The 25,702-nt window shown below is 35.4% G+C and overlaps 1 protein-coding gene across 1 annotated transcript in view; it reads right to left on the bottom strand.

Annotated features, from left to right (window-relative positions):
- Window positions 1-171: 171 nt before the first annotated feature.
- xpr1a (xenotropic and polytropic retrovirus receptor 1a) overlaps window positions 172-25,702 on the bottom strand; it is a 67,546-nt gene continuing 42,015 nt past the window's right edge. The window contains exons 3-15 of the mRNA XM_084138442.1: window positions 21,969-22,070; window positions 18,567-18,787; window positions 17,487-17,636; window positions 17,210-17,293; window positions 16,092-16,173; window positions 15,766-15,953; window positions 15,108-15,287; window positions 12,585-12,753; window positions 11,623-11,817; window positions 6,218-6,384; window positions 5,451-5,590; window positions 4,284-4,505; window positions 172-3,561 (exon numbers count right to left, since the gene is read on the bottom strand). Coding sequence (XP_083994568.1) covers window positions 3,504-3,561; window positions 4,284-4,505; window positions 5,451-5,590; window positions 6,218-6,384; window positions 11,623-11,817; window positions 12,585-12,753; window positions 15,108-15,287; window positions 15,766-15,953; window positions 16,092-16,173; window positions 17,210-17,293; window positions 17,487-17,636; window positions 18,567-18,787; window positions 21,969-22,070 — 1,958 coding nt within the window. The 3' untranslated portion in view covers window positions 172-3,503. The remainder of the gene's footprint in view (window positions 3,562-4,283; window positions 4,506-5,450; window positions 5,591-6,217; window positions 6,385-11,622; window positions 11,818-12,584; window positions 12,754-15,107; window positions 15,288-15,765; window positions 15,954-16,091; window positions 16,174-17,209; window positions 17,294-17,486; window positions 17,637-18,566; window positions 18,788-21,968; window positions 22,071-25,702) is intronic.

Genomic DNA, 25,702 nt, shown 5'->3' with positions numbered 1-25,702 from the left:
AAACTTGCAACCTATTGTATACAAATTTTAAATCTGGCTTTGGGTGTCATTGAAGAAATGTATGTTGTCACCTATTCAAATATTTTATTCAGCACCATAAAATATAGCTTATACTGAATGTATCAGTTCCTCGAGTCAGTCTCTTTGTGAATAAATAAGGCGGACACAAAATGAAGGTTTTAAAAATAAGCGTGGTTTATAAAACCCAAATATGACAGGATCACCAAAGTGTATACAGAAACACAAATGAGATCATCGGTGGAACCATAGGAATACACTCAACATTAACAAACTACTCTGTAAAAGGGGAAACTCTGAGACATTTTCATTTTCATGTGTCTATTTAATCACAGAACCACAAGTTTTTCTATTTTTTCTTTAAGTCTTAACTTACTCAAAAGTACAACCATCTACCAACTACAAACAATGTCACAGTCAAGTATTTAAGAAGGGATACAACATCAAGATAGGAAGATAGAAAAGATGCAGAGATATCAAGCACTTAACATCATGGGTGTAAGCAAGCAATCAAGTCAACATAGTTTATTTCCCCCATGAAGAAATGATGTCAGGGCTTGTGTATTATTCTAGTTCTGTACTTGAAAAAGTAAAAAAAAAAAAAGTTACAAAATAAAAACCCTACATTTTGAGGGTTCATCTCATAATAGAACCCCTAGTTAGGGTGTTAATGAGAATGTTAACACGTCCCTTTCTTCTCCCAATCCTCCCAGCAATTCCTTATCAGAGTTCACAATATCAACCCAAAACCACTGTCACCCAACAAGTCCTGTCAAATGGGCACAAACCCTGGGGATGAAAGTGTTACGAGTAGAAATATACAGATAAAACCGATCACATTCCATATTCACTAAAGCATCTTAAGTTACACTATTTCCATAGAATTCACATATGTAAGACAGTGTGGGATTGTGGCTAATCAAAAATGCCCTTCATCTACCATAATACTGCTCATTTAAAGAAAAAATCTCCAACTTGTACATAAATAATTAGTACAATAAATTAAACAACATTCTTTTACACATTTCAAATGTAAAAAATTAAACTATTTACAGTGCAAAACAAAAGCAGCATGCAGGCAAGACAATTGGCAATGCATTACAAAAAGCACTGAATGGGGAAATTTGTGCTCAGCATCCATTTATATACAGCGATATTGGTTCAGAAATGTGAAAGTGTATAATTTCCCAAAGATTTGTGTGCCACTCGGTAGTCCACTTAATTAAGGATTCAGTCAGTTCTGAGAGAACTAAAGACAGAGCAAAGTAAAACAGTGTGCCAAAAGGTCATTTTGAGAACGACAAGATCGACTTTTCAATAATGTTATAGGACAAAAGGACTGCACAGTAACACAGTAACACCACATTTTCGAACGAGGATAGCACTCTATATTCTTTTGCAGCCACAAATCACATGTAGTTCTCCCCCTTCTTCTCTGATAGATTTGAATCTTTAAATTTTGCCTCAAATGTGTTTAAGCAAACAATAACTTAAAGTCAACTAAAACACAATGCCTGCTATCTGTACATCATTTTTTTCAGAAAGCAGGAACACTTTTCTTTTAAAGAGCTAATAAGAATATGAAACAGCAAGTAAGAGCGATTGTGAAGACAAATCTTTCTTTTGATTAGATTTTAGTTACAGCTGAAAGATTGTGCTTGCAAAAATACATCGAAGCATGCTGCTGAGAAAATGAACTAAATGCTGAAAAAAACCCCCATACATATCAGCAAAAAACAGCCCTGGTGTTTTCGTTTTTATGACGACAGCAATAGATATTAATCATAATAAAAGTCATTCTAAGTTAAAATGACAGTATTCGCTCAGCATTGTGATAAAAGAGGTGAAAAACACTCTCTTCTTTTAATGGTGTCTGAAATTCAGAGACCACATATGAAAATGTATGAAAGACAAGGTAGTTACACCTGTCTCGCAAAAATATACATTATAAATCATGTACAATCACATTTTTTCATCAAAATGTAAAGATGATTATAAAGATGTTGCCACACTCATGAGGCATACAAATAAACAAACTGTGACCATAGTTAAAGGGATCGTTCACTATCTAACCAAACAGTTCCCACATTCTTAAAAAATATCTTTATGTTCAGCAGAAGAAAGAAATTCATACAGGTTTGGAACAACTTGAGGGTGAGGAAATGATGACAGGATTGTTATTTTTGGGTGAACTATCCCTTTAAGATGTTGGTAAAGAAAAGGATTTCATAAAAGATATCTCCTCGACGCAAGTGAACTAGTTTTTGATGCACAAAATATCTTACGGTTTACCATAATACAAAACTGATATCACAACCATAAGAAATATAATTGACAGGCAGTGGTTGCATTTCCTCTTTGGCTTGCAGTGGTTAATAAGTGATACAAAAAGCCATGTAGGAAACACATTAGTTCTGTGTCCACTTCCCTTTAGTCTGCAATTTGGTGACAACTATTACTGAATCTTTTCAGTTTAGTGCATCATTACAATTAAAATAGTTCACAGAATCATCTGATATTTTTCAGTGGGCGGCATTTCTTTTACCCAAATGGTATTTCAAATATTAACCAGCAATGACAGGTTTTCTTACAGTAGTTTCACTGGTTAAAGTGTGAATATAAATAATAATTCTAACAGCAGTATGAAAACTTTTAGTTTAACATCAGCTATCACTCCCCAAAAGAAAACACACACACACACACACACACACACACACACACACACACACACACACACACACGTGCACGCATTCTCTCAAACATGGCAAAAATATGACAGCTTTGATATCAAAGCAATGCATGTTAAAAAATAAAAAAATAAAAAATATTTGCATATTAAATATGACGAAACAATAAAACACTATGTTTTTTATGGTAAGGAAATAACGAGCATTTCCAAACAGTGCCACCAGGGCCGTACTCTGATGTCATGACAACTCAAAAAAAAGAAAGAAAAAACTATCATCTACTAAATATAACAAACATCAGCTACTGAGCTGATGTTATTTCTAAATGTGTGCGGCTTGAGTCCGTGCTGTGTACGATATTATATTATTCTTTCATATGATAACTCTCCTCCCTGTAGATCCTAGTTATTTTAAGTTTGTAAACAGTCATGTGCAGTAATATAGATTCAAAAACCTAAACAAATGTACAAAAATGTATCAATATAGAAGAACAAAATTAACAAATCTAATAAAAAAAGTACCTTGAGGAAAATTCCACACTTGGCTTTTCCGTGCGTGTGTGTGTATATCGTTGTATGCGTGTGTCCGTGTTTGTACGATGTCACTGTTGTGTCCTGATATGTCTCAAGGCTGTTTTTGTGCTTAACTCTGTCCACTACTCTGTCTTTGGATGGTATCTGTTAGTGCTGAAGTGAAATATGTGTGTATCTGTGTGTGTTTGAGATCAGGTGTGCTGAGGCAGCTCTGTGAGGAACCAATAGAAAGCCGAGACAGGTGGCGGGACAGTGAGATCTGGGTTCAGCTGAAGGCCTCATCGTCCGTATCCTCAATGAGCACCTTAGTATCCTTCTTAGACCTGTCAGAGAAACAGATACAGTATCATTTCAAGCAGCTCTGAAAAGTGCTGATCTCAAACCTTTAGATTCAGTTTTTTTTTTTTTTTAAGAAATGAATGCATTTGTTTTTAGCAAGGATGCAAATCAGCACATTAGAATGATTTCTGAAGGATCATGTGACACCGAAGCCTGGAGTAGTGATAAATTATAAATAAATTACATTTTACAATTTATTAATAGACAACAGTTATTTTAAATTGTAAGAATATTTCACAATGTTACTGCTTTTGACACTATTTTTTATCAAATAAATGCAGAACAAACTTCTGCAAACAGAAAAAATCTTACCAACCCCAAACGTTTATATATATCTGTTAAATACACTGTACAAAGTGTTGACTTGCACTTTATATCAAATTACATTTTAAGTAGCAACTAATATTATTACCTAATCTAACCCTTAAATTTAGTTTTGTTAGTGCAACCTAATGCATTTAAATAGATTTGTTGATGTTAATATATTTAATAAAATAATATTTTTGATATTTATGTTTTAGATAAACTTTTTTTAGTGAATTACATATTATGTTTGCAATGACTTATTTATTATATATGTTATTTAAGTTATTTCATTAAGTGTTATCAGTAGTTTAAATACAGACTAATTGCATAAAGGTGCACTAATCGGGGCTGCCTATCCAAAAACTGCTGAAATCTGTCTATTATATCTATAATGTCTTACTGAGAGGACAGCAGGGGCCGTCGTAAGGACAGGCTGTAGCTCCGTTTCCAGCTCTTTTTGCCCTGTCTGTTCCGGACTCCATCCTCCTGGTCCATCATCTGCTCCAGCAGCGTCTGGTCGTCAGCGTTTAGAGGAGCCACCGAGATGTCCCGCACCGCTCGGAACTCACCGCAGTTATTCAGGTGCTCGTTCTCAAGACGGAAGAAGTTCCACACAAAACGTCTACGGGGAGAACAAATGCAAAGAAAGGGAGAAGATTGAGAGAGAGAGAGGGAGAGAGAGGGAAAGTTCAGCATGTGTTTAATGTTCTACAACAGGGTTTCCAATACTGGGCTTCATGAATTAATGAAAAACTAATTAAAGAGGCCATATTATGCCGTTTTACAATGTTTTGATTTTGTTTTTGTGGTCTACTAGTTTTCATGCTGGAATGTTAAAAAAGTTTTTTTTTTTTTTTTAAACACAGTTTATATTGTTGCAGCACTCCTCTTCCCAGTCTGTCAGTAAAACTATGTTTAGTTCCTGTCTCTACCCTTCCTGATTGCTTGGCTGGATCAGTCTGATGGCAGTTTTGGGTGTAATGCATTACCAAGTAATAATTTACTGTAATTTAATTACAGTAATGTAACTGAATTAAAGACTGTATAGACAATAACAATTCTGTATAAAACAATGGTGGATTTAACATCAAAGTTTAGCAATTAGTAACAAGTAATGCAATGCTTTTTAGAGAGAGCAAATAGTACACAAATCTAATTAATAATCTAAATAATCTGTTGAAGATGTAATTAGTAGCTAGTAATTAATGACATTTTTAGAGAAACTCAACCAACACGATTGGTTAACTGCTTTGAGCATGTCATGTGACCATTAACTGACATCAGAGAACCATGAACATGCAAATGTGTAGTGAAAATCTCAGGGGGTACTTCAAGTAACTTATAAAAAAATAATAATAATATGTACTGCGATTAAACTGAGAGGGGTCATAGCACTTGCATATTGTTGTCCTACTGTTAGTTTAACTGCTTCTATTGTTCTCATTTGTAAGTTGCTTTGGATAAAAGCGTCTGCTAAATGAATAAATGTAAATGTAACTATTTTAGCTCAAAGGGATTTGGCTGATGAAAAGAATTGGGAATCCCCTGTTCTACACAAACATCTCACCTAAACACTTCCAGAGGAGCTAAAATTGTAACCACGATGTCCTCGATGGAAGGAATGGCAGTCATGGAAGTCAGAGAGATCTGCAGTGTCCAGGCGAAGCGCAGGATTACATCTTCTATAATAGCAGAGTAGTAGTAGGCCTAAAAGGAAAAGGAAGTGACATCATGACAGTTGGAGGTAACAGATAAATATCCCTGCTGACCGTTATAATAATAATATCCCTGCTGAAAAAACATCTTAAACCAACCAAAGCTGTTTTGCTGCACTTGTCAGCAGGGGAGAACAGAAGGCTGAACAACTAAACCAGCTTAAAGGGATAGTTCACCCAAAAATGTTTATATCTGAATAAAAGCCTAAATTAAATCTGTTCATCATATAATGAGATTGTGTCTCTTCAGAAGACTTGGTTTGATTTATACATTTTTGAACCATCAGAGTTTTGGGTGAATTAATGGAGGGGAGAGAAATCTCTCAGATTTAATTAAAAATATCTTCTAATTGTGTTCCGAAGATAAACGAAATTCGTATGGGTTTGGAACGACATGATGGCAAGTAATTGATGACAGATTTTTCATCTTTGGGTGAACTATCCCATTAGCAACAAACCAGTTAGTTAGATTGATTATTTTGCTTTGCTCCTTAGAAGGATTGAACCAGCAACACTGTGCTCACCAGAGCAGGTTTTTCACCACTACATCACATCACATCACCCATGATGGACATAATACTGTTTTCAAGATGGCAGATTATGTTCTGGCATATCTTACTTTATGTGGGTAAACAATCTCCTCTCTCAAGAAGGTATTCTCGCCTGCGTTGCGGTCGAAAAGACCCCAGTCCATCTTTAGGTCCCAGATCAGGGTGTAAAGCGAACTGACGACTGAAGACAGGACCAGCATGTAGAAAAACACCTCAGCGTCTGCATGTTTCTGATCTGAAACAGAGAAAGACACAAGTTAATTTGACACTATGTCCACTAGAGGGAGACATCCATCCATCCATCTATCTACACTTTAAAAAAAACTGTTTTGAGACTGTTTACATTACTAATGCCATTGTGTCTGTGGCTATTAATCTATTTAACTGTCATTCACGGTTAAATTACCATGTCAAATACTAGTGCTTAATTTATATTAATTAAAACAATGGCATGATGACCAAAATGCACCTTAGTAGGTTAAAGATACATGAACAATAAAAAAATATTTTCATATAAATTTGAATCTAGCCTGCACTTTTTTACTCCCCTTCTGTTTTTACTGATAAAAACTGATACATACATGTGTCCTACTACCATTACCTTACATTACATTACCTATTACACTACCATTGTCCTATTACACTACCAAAATGTCCTCAGATATATTTTTAAAGAAATCATTGGTTTTATGTATCAAGGATGCATTCATTTGATCAAAAGTGACAATGAAGACATGTTTCAATGTTTCAAAAGAAAATCTTTCAAATAAATGCTGTCCTTTTGAACTTTATTACTCAAAGTATTCTGAAATGTATCATGGTTTTCGTAAATATTTTAAGCAGCACAACCATTGATAATTATGAGAAATGTTTCTTATTTCTTCTGCACCAAATCAGCATATTAGAATGATTTCTGAAGGATCATGTGACACTGAAGACTGGAGTAATGATGCTGAAAGTTCAGCTTTGCCATCACAGGAATAAATTACATTTTAAATTATTAAAATAGAAAACAGTTAATTGCAATAATATTTCACAACATTACTGTTTAATAAATGCAACCTCGGTGAGCATAAGAGACTTCTTTCAAAATCTTACAAACCTAAAACTTTTGAAAGGTAGTATATATTTAGCTATTTTTACAATGCTGTTCCAAGAAAATAATATTACATTGGATATTACATTGAATTATTTATTTTTTTTGCGGCTTAAGACCAAAATTGCAATAGTACAACCCTTATACATAAGTAACCTTGAAGCAACTGCGTTATATAATCTGTTGAAAGGCAGAGGATAGAAGCTGTATGGGAAAAGGAATTAGCAACTAATATTGATGATGAGGCACGGGAGAGCATATGGAATCATGCCAAAAGATATTATTTTGCACAGGGGCAATACAATTCCCAAAAAAAAGAGTAGGCAGAACTGAAATATAAGAATAAGAGCTATCTTGCAGTACAACATTAGAGCATCAGTGTAAGTTAATAGGGGGCGAGACATTTATCAGATGGTGGAACAAGGCAGGTCTCAGGTCAGTGAATGGTTAAATCTCTTAGGCCTCAGACAGCAGACGGTGCTGAATCTGGAACAGGCCCATCCGTCTTAATAAAGCCTTTCACACGCTGCCATCCAGGCGCCAGGAAACCAGCGGAGGACATTTTTCGCCGGAACACATAATAGCCCTGTCCTTCCTATTTCAGAGCTGAGCTATGAGTGCCCATGCTGAATACGGTGTCCCTAGATTACCCAAGATGCTCCAGATGCTCGCCCCAACAAGACACTTTAAGAGTGCAATGCAAGTCTAATCCCTTCACACAGGCCAGCGGCATTCTAGGGAAGCATCAACATTTGAGCTGATATTAGAGTCATTATAAAATGGAATATTGCAGTATTTATTATAAATTATGTATCCGTGCATATCATTAATCTTTTTTTTATAAATTCATGTGCCCTCATAATCTTTAATCAAAATAACTTCCCCTCCCTCTTGCAGTGACATCTCTTCTCTTCTATTCTCTGATGACAATGACTGTGTTTGCTAGTGTGAGGGCGGGACAACCTGTCACTCACATGAGATTGACCAATAGCAAACCACAACCATCCAATCAATTCCAGATGGACAAAATCAAGTCACACTACATTTTTTTCTTGTTTGAGAAGTCATTTCACTCGGATATACAATAGTGAAGAAAAGACTATTGCAACTTCCGTTTCATGCCAACTTTAAGAATTGTGTTTTACATAATACACTGCAACATATTTCTACATTTGATGCACATAATTATTATTATTTTACCTTGACAATACCTTTTGCTCAACCTTGCCCAACAGCAAAGCTCCATCCCAAGATCATCTATGAAAACTAAGCTGTGAAGATGGATAATTCATGAATCTTCATAGCTTTGACATCTCATCTCTGAGAATATTCATATTTGACAGTCTAGATCTACATATCAATGCATATTTAGTATTAAGCAACAGTGTGTACTATGCATGTAAAGTTGAAGTTAGCCAATTAAAACAGCAGTCATTTAACATATATAAGTCTTAAAGATACATGAGCACAAAAAGCCAGATCAGAGAGAGAAAATGGTCATGAAAAAACAAAACAAAAAACAATTTAGGGTGCAAGAAACATTAACTAAAATAAAATCAATAATGCTACAAACGTGAACATGGTTCCTATAAAACGTTATCCTATATCTGAAACAATACTTTGATATTTGGGCCATTATAATTTTCTGTAGTATAGTATATATATATATATATATATATATATATTAGATACAGTAGGTCTGACAATATGAGATTAACGTATTGGCCAACAACCGTGCCAGTTTGGCCAATGAACAGAAGTGTTAGTTCCCCATTGTATCAATTATAAAATCCTCGTCAACTGATAATACATATTTCTGTTTTCAAAGTAGTAATAATCTTTGAATATGAAAATTGTCTCATCTCATTTGTCATTAAATTGAATGTAAATACAGGCCATCTGCTACCCTGCTCAATAGATTTCACCATCGGCCATTAAAAAACCCATGTCGGTCAACCACTACTGGTCACACTGAACTTTCGCTTTAACCTCATTAACACATCAGAAGATTTATGTAAACATGAACTGTGATGACCCAAACACATTTCCCAAAGGACCAAATCCCTCTCAGTATCCTCCTGAGTCCTCAGACAGAAATAGTTTTCATCCTTTGAACATTGACAGTGTTTTTGTGTCTTTGGTAATAGAGTGCAGGATGTGAAATAGAATGTGTCACTCTCTGCACTTGACCACATGATGGGAACATGACAACGAAAATCAAAAAGAACATCACTGAGTTTAAAGTTCAGGTATGTAAAGATTTTCAATATTGACCACATTAACTGATTAATCTGTACTAAACGGTAATATTTATGCACATGAGCTGTGATATTTGACTACATACAGCCATCTCTTGTCAATCATTCCTGCGTACTTCATCTGAAGCATATGTATTCTTGGGTACATGTGGTCTACATGAAACGGTTTAAATCTGTGCAATGAAGCCATCAGAGCAGGTAAGCACAGGTGTTCATGTACACATCTCTATAGCTCTCTAATATGCTTGTTTTGATCAAAGATCCAGGTCTGATACAGAGAGAGAGAAAAAAAAATCAAATCATTTTTTAGCGGTTCAGAGCTTCATCATTATTCTAGCGATACGCTCACACTGTTCTGTCTCGCCACAGGCAGGCAATTACAGCTCAACCTCCTCTAGATAGTCCATTTTCCTTCATTTCCTCTTTTATTTTTTGCTCTCTTTCTCTCTCCTCTCATATTTCTCTCTCCCCTTTAATCGTTTTTCAGTGTTCACGTAGCATCTTTCCTTTAATCTCTGTTTGGATTTTGCTGTCTTGTTGGATGTCATTGAGCTCTTCAGCACATATAGCTTAAGCTCAGATTGGCATTTCTCATTTAAGTTTAAATTAAATCTTTGAGGATATCGACCCTTTACCATTTCTACAATCAGTACTACAGTGAAATACAACACTAAAAACATGTGTAATGATAAAACAAATACACTTACCAATGCATAAATTGCCATTTCAATGCTAGTGTGCAAGGCTAATAACACATCAAACTTACAATCTCACACACCTGTTTGGCTCGTGACTAATGTTAATTTATACATTAATTATGCTCAGACATGTTACATTCCTTTGGGATTAGTTTCCATGAAAACTAAAATAAATAGAATCCATAGACTCATTTATCAGGGCAGCTTACAGGAGTGAACATCAGTTTCAATCAGGGCACAAATGATGGAGGTGATTTCTGATGCATTCATAAATTAAACTGGCTCACTGCCAGGAACGTCTCGAGCGAATCCTAATGAGTGCATTGAATGCATGGCGAGATTGTTGGGTTGAATGGGGCCTCTTTCACTCCTATATCACTAATACAGAGATGTCTCTAATACACACTTAAGTCTGGACAGGCTGTCCACCAACATTTGGATACTTCGGAGTAGAATTCTGTTCAACGAAAACATAAATGCAGTGGCGTCAAATGCACCCATGCTTGATATTTAAACACTGACATTCAAGGGAACTACCCAGAAACGACTGTGTGTGCATATAAATAATGAAATGGATGAAACGGATAAGCTGAGTGCTTTGAGATCGATTTTTGGCAAAAGTTGTCTTTTCGAAGAGATACGGGAAGGCATGGAGGCTGACTGTTTGATAAGAGAAAGTGAGACAGGCAGAGAGACATGTTTGAGCAGCAGTCTTCGCACTTCAGATGGATTTCAGTGGCAGAATAATCAGACGGTAATTGTAGATAGAGACGAGGGATATGTCTGGAATCTTAATGACATGCTTTTAAACTCTTTAGATTTTAGACCGAATGCAGGATAATTGCTGTGATTGAATGCAAAATGTGGTGTTTGGCGACAAATGAGTTTTTATAAAGCAGGGTGGCTCTTTTTTAAATGCATAAATGAAACGCCAACCTGTTTCTTCTTGGTACAATTCGTCTCTAACATAAAATTGAGATGTTTTCTCTTTATGTTGCTATATAAACCAGTCTCTAACAGACAAGGACAGGCTCATTTTTTCTTTCTCTGCTTTCTCAAAACATGCTTTTGTTGCCTGTTCACCTGTATCTGTTGTAAGCAAACAATGGCAGCCAGGTGCTCTCTTTGTACTGAACATTTTACACTGGAGTCAGTGTTAGATTACAACAGCAATTTCCACAGAACAGTAAAAATACAATGTATTCAGGATATAAAAAGCAAAACAAAACACTGTTTCTTGTATAACCAAATAATTATTTTTACCCAGATTCCCCCGAGACAAAACTATTTTCAAGTGACATTCACCAGTCTGAGCACAAACCTTCAGAGAGTTTTGTTTTTCAAGCTAATTATAATAATTATAATGATAAGTCATGGTCACATGATCACATCATGTTTGCAGTTAACTTGTTTGTTTTTACCTTTGTGAGTTCTGTAGAGGGCTGCAAATGTGACCACAAAGAAGGTGGTGGAGTATTTCCCAGCATTCACCAGGTGAGGGAAGGCCCTTCTGGTGTCACGGTAACGTCGCAGACACTGAACAAACCGCAGCCAGGCAGGCAGACAGTGGATGATGGCCCGAATTCCGTAAGAGTAGCTGTTACACCTTTCGTCACCTTATTCCGGAGGAGAAACTTATGAAAGCATGTTGATATTATCAAGAATATTCTCTCAATATTGCAGTAGAGTAATATTAAAACATACTGGATTATTTTTTATATGTATTTCTACAAATTAAATGATGATTTTATAATATAGTTCAGGGCCCAACAATTAGGATTTTGTCTTGCAAAATAAACTGAAATACAGTATATTTTACATATATACACAACATTATTAAATAAGAAAATTGTAAATTGTGCTAAATAACTAAAAAAATTAATACATATTTTAACAAATATTTTTGTTATCATATTTGCAACTAAATTACTAAACCTAGAACTAAAACTAAACCAATTTATCATATTTGCAACTACAAATCTGAACTACTCATCTGACCAGGCCAGCAGAAAAAAGCCATAGAGTTGAGCCCTGTTGCTCACTTTCACTTTCTCTTGGTCTCTCTCACTCACTTTCCATCTTTTTCTTTCTCAGTATTTTCCTGAGCTGGTGTTACACATTTCTGCACCATTAGACAGCCGCTGATGTTCTGAATTTCCTGGTCCATTTCACATAAACTCCACTGAACCTGAAGAACTCCTGTCTGTGCTAACACAGCCTGTGCAATCTTAATTCATATGCAAGGACAACTAATCATAACCACCCATTCATCTACTGTTACATACAGTATAAGGTTGAAATTGGGATGGCTTAACATGAATGACTCTGTCTGTTAAAACTTGAATCAGTACATTATAAGATGGCTTCATTCTGAATCAATTACCATATGTGGAGGGAAGTAAGCCGCTACGATCTCCCCACTGCAGCTCCATGCTGTAATAACAGACCAGATACTCCAGATCTGTGAGCACAATGACCAGGGAATTGAGTTGATCCGCCAGCCAGAAGTCTGCAAACTCCACTCGGTGGAACGGGGCGGTGGACACGCGGAACTGAGAAAATACAAACACAGGAAATATGAAGCATAAATATTCATACTGTATACAGTACATATAATGATCATTGTGGACAATAATAAACAGCAGAAGTCATCTGACGTGCTTTATGCAAAACAGCTCATCCCTGAGGCAGAGTGAACTCTATGAGACAGCGAGCGAAAATCTTAATGAGAACTCAGCCGGCTGAAAGCAAATCAATGGGGTTTTTATTGCCTGATGATCTGCAATATCAACTCATTGACCTCACCAATAAAACACACTTAACTGTCTGTTATATGTGAGGATTGAGTTAGATGTGTTGCACCATTAATCCAGCAAACTGTGCCTCGTTTAGAAACGCATGACTACACATTTAGAAATCATATCCAGCTGCCTGAGATTGAGAGATGCACATGAAAAAAGTAATAACCATTTAATGCCAAAATAGGTTTAATGCCATGTTGAAGTATAAAACTATATGAATCATTTGGATAAAGACCATTTTAGTAAAATTAAAAAATAAATTATTAAAGTAAATATTTTTCCCAAGAGTGTCAAATACTTCAGGGTAAACTGTACCAGCATCTTTGCCTTCAAACGCATATCATATTATTAATAATATTTAAAATACTAAAAAGTTGCATAGTTACAAAAGTACATATATAATATACAGTATATATATATATATATATATATATACTGTATATATACACACACATATATATATATATATATATATATATATATATATATATATATATACACACACATATATATATACACACACACACACACATACATAAAAATATATTTTTTAAAAAGTAATTTAAGTTTGATGACAAAGATGATAATTTTTATGCATGCACTTTCAACAATTACAATATGTACTAAATACTACAATACAAGAGCTGTAAATAAAATTACACAATTAGACAATAAATAAATAATTAAATAAATAATGTGAAGATAGATAGACATTGTTTTTTTTGTTTTTTTAATGTTATTCTGTGGCACACTCTATGCCATGAAATGAAATGTTACCTCTCTCAGCCTTCGGGGCAGTGCTGACATTTCCCAGCAACACACTTTTGCATTACACCGATCTATGCCATCATTCTCTTGAGGCTCAAATGCCAGAAAAAATAGATTTCTCCCCACACAAACTCTGATCAGTTATTTTTACCTAATGAAACAGGTGAAGGCAGTCCACAAAAAATGCTTTTAAGCATACAGGTCTGGATTTGAAGTACGTTTCAAGGTTATACAGCTGCATGTGCAACGCACAGCTTGAGTGTGACAGCGAGTTCGAGCTCTGGGAAGAAAGCCACCCACTGTTTGGCCATCAGTACGTGTCGGTTTTAATCTCCAGGAAGTGTGTGTGTGTGTGTGTGTGCGTGTGCTCTAAGGAATAAGGCTCCAGTCTAGGTCAATTAGATGTAGGGAGGGCAGTGAGACAGAGGCAGGCGGCCGCTGATGGCTCCATCTCAATAATGATTGCACAGGCACAGTCTTCACATCCGCAGAGATAGAGCAGCAATCTATTTTCCCTCACCTCACACAGAGACACACATAATCACACTCGTGTACACACACACAGACCTCACTGAAACACTCCCAACACACAGGTTGGGGCAAGTTAGTTTTCTTTTTTTTAAAGAAATTGATACTTTCATTCAGCAATGACACATTCAATTGATCAAAAATTATATATTTTAAATAAATTATAATTACTATTTCAAATAAATGCTGTTCTTTTGAACAAAGAACCCTGAAAAACATATCAGTTTACACAAAAATATAAGCTATGATAATCAGCAAATTAGAATGATTTCTGAAGGATCATGTGACACTGAAGACTGGAGTAATGATGCTGAAAATTCAGCTTTGCATCACAGTAATTAATTACATTTTAAAATATATTCAAATAGAACAGAGTTATTTTAAATTGTTTTAATACTTCACACAGTATTATTGTTTTCACTGTATTTCTGATCAAACAACTGCCACCTTGGTGAGAAAAAGAGGCTTATTTCATAAAAATGCCCCTGTATCGCATGCTACATGTGCTATAAAACATTTAAAACAAAATTTGAAATGCTGTCTTTACTTGTATAACATAACCAACTTTACTTGAAATCTGCCACACTTCTAAGTTAAACAGGATATTTGGGGTGGAATGTTTTTTAAATTCATCTGGAACTGATTGGATCACGAAAACTAGGCATTGCATATCTGAATGGAGCCTGCTCACATTATGATGACGAAAAAGGGTCTTCACTAATTATCAATAATATTCTGTTGCAATTAGAACTCTAGATTTGTAATATGTAAAGGTTTCACAGCATGTGCTGAAAAGTTTTGCCTCTCACCAGAAGTTTGATGAGCCAGAAACGGGATTTGTAGTAGGCAGTTTTGAAGGGGTTGATGAGGAAGAGCAGCATGAAGCCATAGAGGATGAGGGGGTTCGCCTGCATAGGGAGCCAAGTGTAGTCCGCAAACAGACAGGAAAGGATGCTGAGACACCACAACACCCCCAAAAACCCTGCGATCTACAGCAAGAGAAAAGAGGAAAAGATTAAACTGAACATCAAGATTTTCAAAACCTGGAAGATTTTTTTCTTCCTTCCTGTTATTTTATCTGTCAAATAAATGCTTTTCTTTTGTATCACTGTTTCCACAAAATATTGCCTAGCATAACTATTTTCAACATTGATAATAATAATAAATGTTTCTTGAGCATCAAATCAGCATATTAGAATGTTTTTTGAAGGATCATGTGACACTAAAGATTGGAGTAATGATGCTGAAAATTCAGCTTTACCATCACAGGAATAAATTACATTTTAAAATATATTCAAATAGAAAAAATAACAGATATTTTAAATATCTGTATATTATTTAAAACTATTTTGATCTTGGCAAGAATAAGAGACTTCTTTCAAAACTATTAAAAAATCGCACCAACTTTTAAACGGTAATGTATACAGAGACTCTCTGTAAAGTTTCCTTCTCCATGACGTGTCTCACCTCAAACAGATGCTGATGTGAAAGATTGTTTCGGGGGTTCAGCTCAAAGATCAGCACATGATTGACACCCGCCTGCCTCCAGCCATAAGTGTTAATCCCCAAGAGAAAGAGAAACTGGATCAAAAGGAAACCGCCGCGGTAGATGCGCACCAGTGGCCAGATGTTCTGATTACGAATGAAAAAAGCACCTGAGAGGGAAAGATCAGTCACACAGTTGTATAAATTACTGCAGTATTCTATCATGAATTTATACACTGGATAAGATAAAGATTAACAGGTATAGTTGGTATGTTGGTCTGAGTGTGCAACAAGGTTAAAAACTGTACCAGTAAGGACGAAAGCAACAGCCAGGACCATGAAGATCCCACAATACAGTCCCACACGGAAGGTGGTCCAGGCAGGTGCAGGCTGAGGTTGAGGAAAAAACAGACTTGATCAATGCAATAACCTTCAGGAACACAAGTAATGCATCTCAGTGCAGCTTTTCTATAATGCATTATGATTTAACTTTGCATTAGCAATTGCACATGGGCAAATATTCAAATAATGGTATATTTTAAGCCATGGCAACTTAACATTTCAAGTTAAGTGCATTTTTAAAAATAATTAAGTGGATGACTTCAACTCAAAAAACCTGTATGCTTTCAGTTTTACAAGCACATACATTTTTACACTTATGTCATGCAAAGTACAGAGGGACAAATACATTATCCCAATTAAATGTAAAGCAGTATTCTTTTCCTGCAATGTTTTGTACATGATGTTCTAGGCAAAGGTGTATCTCTCCACCCACACTGCTTTTGCATTGTATAGTTCCTGAGGATTTACACAACTGTTACTGACCTAGAACTAAAAGTACTGCATGAAAAGAGACTGCAGATACTTTTTCACATATTTTTCTTGGCTATCATGCTATTTTTTGACAAGCATGTTTGTTGTTTCATACTGGTTAAGTGTTTTGTATTTATCACAAAAATATTCTACACAGACTTCATTGAAAGTCACTTTGGCATATAAAATATATTTTATTAGATGTATGTGTAAAAATAATAACAGTCAATAACCTCTTATTTTTCATTAAAATTATTTTATTCATCATATAAAGCGATCGAGTCTCCTCAGAAAGTTTGGACTAAACCGCTCAATTCATATGGATTAGAATCTCTTTATGATCATTTTGAAGCGTTGAAGTTGTAGTTGCATTGCTGTCAATGGAGGGACATAAAACTTTCAGATTTCATCAAAAAGATCTTCATTTGTGTTCCGAAGATGAACGAAAGTCTTATGGGTTTGGAAGTAAATGGTGACAGAATTTTCATTTTTGGGTGAATTAACCCTTTAAAGGCATTGAAGACAAACAAATAGCATCCAGTCGAAAGTCTGAGGTGGGAAATCACTAGGTTACACAATTTCTGTGTTTGCATAAGTGAGTTTCTTTTGTCACCTGTGCTGCTCCAAGAGGTGGAACCCTCAGCCTCTTCATGGCCTTCTGACGGTCACCACCTTCCAGCTCTGTGGTCACCAGAGCCTGGGCACACGAGGGTCAAAGGTCAGACAGCACACTTTAATTTGATAATTTCTGATCTTAAGCTTCATTCTAATGCACTCTAGGGGTTTAGCATCACTTACAGCAGCTACGGGAGTGTACAGTAACACCATCACAATCTGATTATCTTACGAGCAGGAAGTCAAAAGTCTAAACGTGGAGACAGGCAGTCTACCTCGGTCTCAGAGATGAGCTGTGTGATCTTCTTACAGGTGTAGAATGGAGCCACCTCCACGTGAGCCACACGCCAATCGGCTCCACGCTGTGTATCCAGAATCTTATCATGTTTCTTCAGGATCTTACGGAATCCAGTGAAGTTCAGATTCTGTATGAGGTGTGGGTAAATCAGAATATGAAATTAAGTTACACATCTAACACAGAGTAAAGAGCAATCCTCTTTTTCTATATGTTGAGACTTGTCTACTCATTTATTTATTGCTATTTTCCACAATTTAGGATAATGTAATAAAATTAGACATTTTAGAGAAAAGTCATGAAAACAAATAAATATTCCAGCTCTTCGCTCTGGACATCTGATGCATCCTGGGATATGTTGTATGTTGTAACTATATTAAAGCAGTTCACATGTGAGTTGGATACCTGTTGACTACTTTCCCTTCACTATCCATTTAAAGTCCACATTGTAAAGAAATTCACATGTAAGCACAACCAATATTTGGGTATGAAATTTATTTCAAGAATTTAATCGTAAACCTTTAGATCAGGGTTTCCCAACCCTGGGAACTGGTTCATGAGTTAATGAAAATAATTGATGTAAAATAAAATATTTTTTAAATATAAACAAATCAAAATAAGATACTAAAAAAAGATGAAATATTTTATTGGTTTACCTACATGTCTTGTAAACAAACATCAGAGAACCATAAACATTTGAATGTGTAATTAAATTGTCCAAAGAGGTTTGACTGACAAAAAAATTGGAAATCCCTACGTTAAAATCATGAAAAACACAAATTAAGTCAACCGTTTCCAAACTGATGGAAGGATCAAGAAATATGGGCAAAAAAGAATATGGAGATATGTATAACATTTGTAAAGTGCACAGGAATGAAGATAAAATGAATGAAAACCCAGCTGAAAAGAGCAGCATATGTTGAGCTTTGAGTGCACGAGTGGTGGTCTCGTCAACAGAGAACAACAAAAAAATGAAAAAAGTGTCAACAGAACCAGTCAGGAAAAGGTCAACGTTCAGAAGAGGAGATGAACAACAACAAAAACATGACAAATTTCAGACCTGGTAGTTCTGCAGGAGAATGAGGCTGAGGTAGAACTCGCTGAAGGCCAGCTGCAGGTCTTTGATGTTGCGATGTTTGTTGCGCTCCTTGTTGGACAAAGGCAACACCGTTTTGCGGCGACTGCGCAGCCCTGGAGCGTTGCTCTCCCGCTGGGCGTCCAGAGACGTCTGCAGCTCATTCTGCAAAGTTGCGAATCGCCGCTGCGCCTCAGCAAGTTTCTCTGTGAAGATCCAAAAAGAGAAGGAAATATTAATCATTAGGCCTTATTGATGATTATTATTTGATTTGATTTATGGTCTTAGAGAGCAAATGAAATGGCAAACAAAAAAACCTTGGTGTACGCCAGGACGGAAAAAGACGATCTTAAAAATGTATTAAGAACTATTCAACTATGTCTATCGAGAGACATAAAGTCTGCTTGGCTTACAACCCTGCAACGAGATTCACCAGAATCCATTTGCATGACAAATAAATCCCTCATTTTACCCATCAAGTGGAAAGTAAAGCAGACAGATTTCCTGTCAGAGATGAGCTTCTTCCTGTAAGGGTGATATCTCAGACAGCATTATCAGCGCTGGCCTGTGTCCCAGCACAGTTTGGTGAACAGGAGCCAGCTCGCCCATCTCACTTTCAGAGGAAGGAAATGGGTATTAGGTTCAACAAGTAAATACTGGGAGCGTATGGGCTATAACCCTCAGCGAGAGACGGCAGAGTCCAGGCTGAAAAGGAGAATGAGGAGGAGAGCTGCCACACTTTGTATCTACAAATCTAATTTGTCCACTTTCTCAGGGATTTCTTTTAGAACTGCCAACATTTTCTCTGGTCCCAAAACAAAAAAATATATAAATGTAAAATTTTTATGAAAAATCCTAATTTTAAAAAGTTCTCATTTTAAAAGCATTTATTATTTATTTATTTATTTTTGTTTATATTGTTGATAGAATTTTATATTATTTATGTGTATATTATTTAAAAAATATTATTTATTATTTATATTCTTACACATAAATGTAACCGTTTTTTCCATGAATGTTCTGGTTTTCTTTACAAGAACCGCTGAAAATTTGGGTAACACTTTACAATAAGGTTTCATTTGTTAACATTAACAACATTTGTTAACATGAATGAAAAATATTTCTACAGCATTTATTAATCTCAGTTAATGTTAATTTCAACATTTACTAATACATGATTAAAATCGAAAGCTGTATCTGTTAGCATTAGTTAATGAACCTGAACTAACATGAACTAACAATGAACGGTAGTATTTTTATTAATTAAATGTTAACAAAGATTAATTAGTACTGTAACAAATGTATTCCTTATTGCTAGTTACTACTAACCTTAACTAATGGAACGTTATTGTACCAAAATGTTCATAAACTTAGCTGGCTGAAAAATATGGCAAAACATTTCAACCAATTTTTACTGATGCAACCAAGGCAATCACAGGTCAAAACCTGATTTATGTTCGCCAGTTTAAAACCTGGCAAGTTGACAAATAGAATTTGCAAACAAATGTCACAGAAATTTTTCAGAAATGTCCATAATAATAATAATATAAACTAAGATATAGTAATGGCTGATATAGGGAATGTCCAGAATAAACATTGGCTGTGAATAGAAGATCTGTCCTTAGGATCAAATGAACGGCACAACCTCGTTTTCTTTCATGCCAATTTCAATAGTAGTCTATAATAGTCTGAATAAGTTCTGTGCTTCTGCATGCTGAACTTGGCTGCATGATGGTACTATGAATTTATGTGCTTAGCAGATCTCGTCCACTGGGACAAAGACTGCATGTACTGAAGGTTTAGAAGCTATGTTGTTAATTCAGGACGACTCAGGGGGGAGGCAGGGGTCTCGGCCATAACACAGTCTGGGTCAACTAGACAGAATTAGTTATAGTGCAGTAACAGCGGCTGCCATCCTAATATGAATTTCAGTTTCTAATTCATCAAATATGAGAATGCCTTGCATATCACTACATAAACCTTGAAAACAGGCCTGTGTATGCATGGACAACATTATCTGCAGAATAACATCGTATATTGGCTAAATGAGCATTTATATTTTTATTGACATCTTTCCTGTTTTATCTTGTACTACTTTCTAGTGAAGGAAACCTTATCTAATTTTGCCCTTGTGGAAAAACATCCATGTGTTATTCCAAAAGGAAAAAATAAGATGGGGTCAGAGATTTTTCCAGCTTAGTGGACTTGCCAGCTTTCTGTGGCTGGGCAACTCGATTAGAGTTTATTTTGGTCCGACCATCAGACCTGCAGCACTGAGGGAGTGAATGATTTTTAGTGGCAACTGGAGGATAAAAAGACTAAACCAAGATTATAAGCAGAATGAATGCTTTCCTTTCATGTTAAATTATCAATGTGCATCTGCGTCTTTGTTTCAGAATAAATGCTGATCCCTCTGTCACATCTCATTTTGAGATTTTAATTTTGAGCAGAATTAGTTATTGTTATATTCTCATTTATGATGTATGCTAACAATGCATCAACATGCAAACAAAGCATTAATCTCATGCTTCCAATGTATGTCTGTTCTATCCAATAATCAGCCACTAGAGGCAGTAGAGATCAGACATTCTTGTTGCCCTGAAGTCAATGCAACAAAACAGCTTATGTTGCAGTGTGCATTTATTATCAGTCCAAACATAGTCTATTCCCCTTGACGCAAGTTAAACCGACTATGGCAGGCATTACATATTAGGCTACATCATGTTCCCAAAGAGTGCTGTACACCCTGACCTCATGCAAAGGGAATCCCTTGACGGCATTTAGCAGACCGCTGCATTTTAACCACGTGGACACAGTAAAGTTTGTTTCCACTTGTGCCATTTATGGGTTACAGATAGAATGCAATAATAGTAGTCAAACAGTTAGTATTATTAAAAGTTAATTATTAACGATGGTAAAAAAGTTCTACTACTGATTGATGGATACATACATGTACTTTTTGTGGAGAGATTGTTAATTAATGTATGAATTACCATTTAGAGAAATTAATCATTTGAAGGAAATTAAGATTTTTATTCAGCAAGGATGCATTAAATTGATCAAAAGTGACAAAAAATTCTGTTACAATGAACACTGTTCTTTTGAACTTCATATTCATCAAATAATCCTGACATTTTTTTTATCAAGGTTTCCACAAAAATATTAAGCAGCACAGCTGCTTTCAACATTGATAATAATAAAGAATGTTTCTTGAGAAACAAATCAGCATTTTAGAATGATTTCTGAAGGATCATGTGACTGGAGTAATGATGCTGAAAATTCAACTTTGCCATCAGTAATAAATTACATTTTAAAATTGATTAAAATAGACGACAGTTATTTTAATACATAAAATACAGTTTTCATGGCATGCATAGAAAACAATACCTGAATAGAATGTGTTGATCTTGGAAAGCTCCTTTTCGCATGTCTGAAAAAACTTCTCCTCAAACTTGGCATAGTACCTTTTGACGGTGTCTTCATCTGTGACTGAAAGAGAAAAAATACAAAGGCGTAAATCTATGTTCATGTTCATATTCAGCAGTGGGCACTAATCCACTCACACTAGAGATATCCACATTACCATTCACAGCTTCATCTTTATACGGACTCTTCAAGGCCAGAGAGAGTTATAAAACGAGCGCTTTGAGCTTTAAACAACAAGTCTAAATTCCAGATTTCATATGCAATATAAGCATGTTTGTTAAGTTGATAAATGTTCAATGTTTAAATATGTTGCAGCTGTCTGTCTATTTCTGTCTGCTGTCTTTTTAAATTCAAAATATGACAATTAAAACAACTGATTGGCTACTGATTCCAAGATATTTTACGTCTATGTATATTGTGCATAGTACCTGTCACTTGTCCATTTATGTAACACTTTAAAAATCAGCAAAAAGGTTATATAAATAAAACTCACTATGAAATGTATTAATTCATTTGCTCCATCTGAAGTTATCTGTACTGTTCACACAAGTACGAGGCATCTATGCTCACTTTGGCTAAACAGAAATGTGTCCCTTTGCAAAAACAAACATTGACAAATAAGAGAGCACGACACTGTGTGACAGGGGTGCAAAACTCAGTTCCTGGAGGGCCACAGCTTAGCTTTAACCCTAATAAACTTTGCAGGGCTGTGGCCCTCCAGGAATGCACCCCTGCATGATATAGAGCTGATATAGGGCAATTTGTTCAGCAGAGTGATGCAAACTTCAGTATGATTGCATCATCCATGACTTCTATAACATGATGCACTTCATATCATGCATGACACAATATCAGCTTCAGGGTCCAGTTGTACAAACATAGCCATTATGTTAAGACAGTGTCTTAACATCTAGTATGACACACTAGCAGTTGGTCAAGGGGCAGTCAGTCTTTCTTTTCGGTATCAAATCAGACCAATCTACGTTTTTATGTAACTGACTCAAAAAAGTTATAAACAGTCTTAAAGAAAAAGAAAGAAAAAACTGACTTGTAATAGTCTTAGCGGTTTATTCAACCAACCCGAGATTGCATCAGTCATTGTTTTGCCTAAAAATCAATGACTGTCCAAAGCTAGTGATAGACTTATTCATAGATCCAGTCAAAGATATATTTTAGTAATTTCTGGTTTAAATTGAGATCCCCTTCCCTTTATAACTCCCTTATCCTCTGCTATTCCCAAGTCAAGGGTCATATTTATACTGACCAAATAGCATCTTGAAAACTAGAGCCAATCAACAATTTTAAGCATCATTTTTGTTCTCAGTGACACAAAATTAGTAAAGTTTGCATTTTGGTTATAGCTAAAGAAGCATTTTGGCTGTAGACCAGTTTTATTAGAGTATGTCTTACAAGAAAATAATGTTTCCTACTTCAAAATTGCATGTTTTACAAGATTCTTTGAAAATTCTTTCCACACCAATTTTGTTTCCAATGTGCTTTTGAAGATTGACAACAAAGAGAGAGAGAAATGACCCAGGATGAACTCTGACCCCTTGCGTCTCTCTGTGTGATGTATAGCAAAGACAGAAAGAGTAATTCTCTACAACCATGGACACCTGTGCTGTTCCCCTAACAGACACATTCAGCCCACATATAACTGCAACTCAACTTCACCACATTTCCAGTGATCAGCATAAATTCGTAACATCTTAATCTTAATGCACGTTCCTGGTGCTGCACAATTCATCCATGCATGTTATTCTAAAGAATAAAAGTTTGTGGTAACACTATTTTAAGGTGACGTAGTTACACGTTACTACAGTACATGTACATAGTAATGACAGTAAATTATGCATAATTACAAGTAACTAACCCTAAACCAAACCCTAACCCAACCGTAACTCTATAGTAAGTACATGTTAATTACTCAGTACTTATTTGAGGAAGTACAATGTAACTATGTCCCTTTAAAATAAAGTATAACAGAGTTTGTTTTGATGGAAGTCCTCCATTAAAATGTAACAGTCTACAAACATGTAACGACTGAAACTCCTTGTCTTTCCTGCTGAAGATACCAAGGCTGTGTGGGCAGGGATAAATAATAAAAACTATCATATAACATCCACAATCCAATCAAATCCCTATAGATAAAATCCATTTTCCACTGAATATTCAGTGCCACAAATGTGTCACATCACAAACATTAAATTTAACTTTTAACAATACGACAAGAAAATGTAATCAAATAGCACAGATTGTTAAAAGTAAAGCATGTAAACTCATTATGTTTCTGTTGTCACAGTAACAGAGGAAGCCATGTGTAATGTCTTTCCTGGCGTCTTCCTGCTGTTTACCCGTGACCCGGACACAAAGGAACATGACTCAGAGAGGAGAAAAAGACCACACTGGAAAACAGAAACATGTGCTATGTCATGTCTATATTGATTCTTGCCATTTTGTACGTATGCAAACACAATAAAGGTGCAAGTGTGTGTGTATAGTATCAACAACAATCAAACCCACCATCTTGGTGTCACTACAGCCATGATCTACCAAGAACAGGGTTGCAAATGGGCGGAAAATATCCGGTAAATTTCCGGAAACTTTCCATGGGAAGTTAAGCTGCATTGGGAATTTGGGAAATATTCCAATTTGGAAACTTAATGGGATTTTAGGGGAATTAAAGGAAATTCATTGGAAATTTGGGTAATTTGTTCAAAGTATCATTTACAAACAGAAATATAAACATTTTGTTTGGTCATATTCAGACATGCATGTAAACTAATAAAAAATTTAAAAAATGACATTTTTGACTTTGATTTATTTGTCAGTAGAACTTTAATCGATTCTTCATTGAACAACAAAAAAATAAAAAATAAAAATAAAGCTGAATAAAATAAATCCCCCCCAGATTCAGGGGTGTGGCCAAGTCCCCTTTTATAGGCTCACCTGCAATCTTGCAAATGTCCAGTTTATTTCCATTAATTCACGTTAATTCTCATATATTCCTGTTAATTGCCATGGAAAGTTTCGAAACCCTAACCAAGAACACAAAACACACTTTTTTTTCTTTACTCTCATTCAGTTTTGATGGAAGATAATCCTATAAAGCCTAATGTATTATTAAACTCAAAACTTTGCTGAAAAACCTGTTGTACACAATCTACACCATGCTTTCTGTCATCTGATTGATAGTTTATAGTAAGTAAAAGGTCTTTTAGTTTATTTCTAAAACTGTCTGCCTTCATGTTTCAAGATCAACACTTAATGAACTAAAGCAATTTAGGTTTACTTGATTATCCATACATTATTTCAGAAGAAATGTGAGTATCAAAATATGATACATCAGGCTTTTGATGATACGTCTCTCAGTTATCATTGTATTGCATTACATTGTATGTTTTGCCCCCCCCACAATAAAAACTACAGAGCTTTGATCATAAAACAACGCATTTATATCATCTTACTAAGGCATATTATTGGGAGATATAGAGTGACAACTGATATTCATATGCATTTTATGCAAGTAGTCTGATATACTGTTATAAAGATATCATTGGTTTACATTACAAGCGAGTCAGTATTTCATCTTACATTTTGCCTATATAAACATCAGCAACTGCATTAAATTGCATGTTTTTGCTTAGATTGGGTCTCTTAATAAAATTGAGGCAGTTTTCCTTTCCTTTTTCCTA

Source organism: Abramis brama (assembly GCF_963993115.1).
Source record: "Abramis brama genome assembly, chromosome: 16".
Lineage (NCBI taxonomy): Eukaryota > Metazoa > Chordata > Actinopteri > Cypriniformes > Leuciscidae > Abramis > Abramis brama.
The sequence above is the reverse complement of the archived record's forward strand: the minus strand, read 5'-3'. Positions and strand labels throughout refer to the sequence as shown.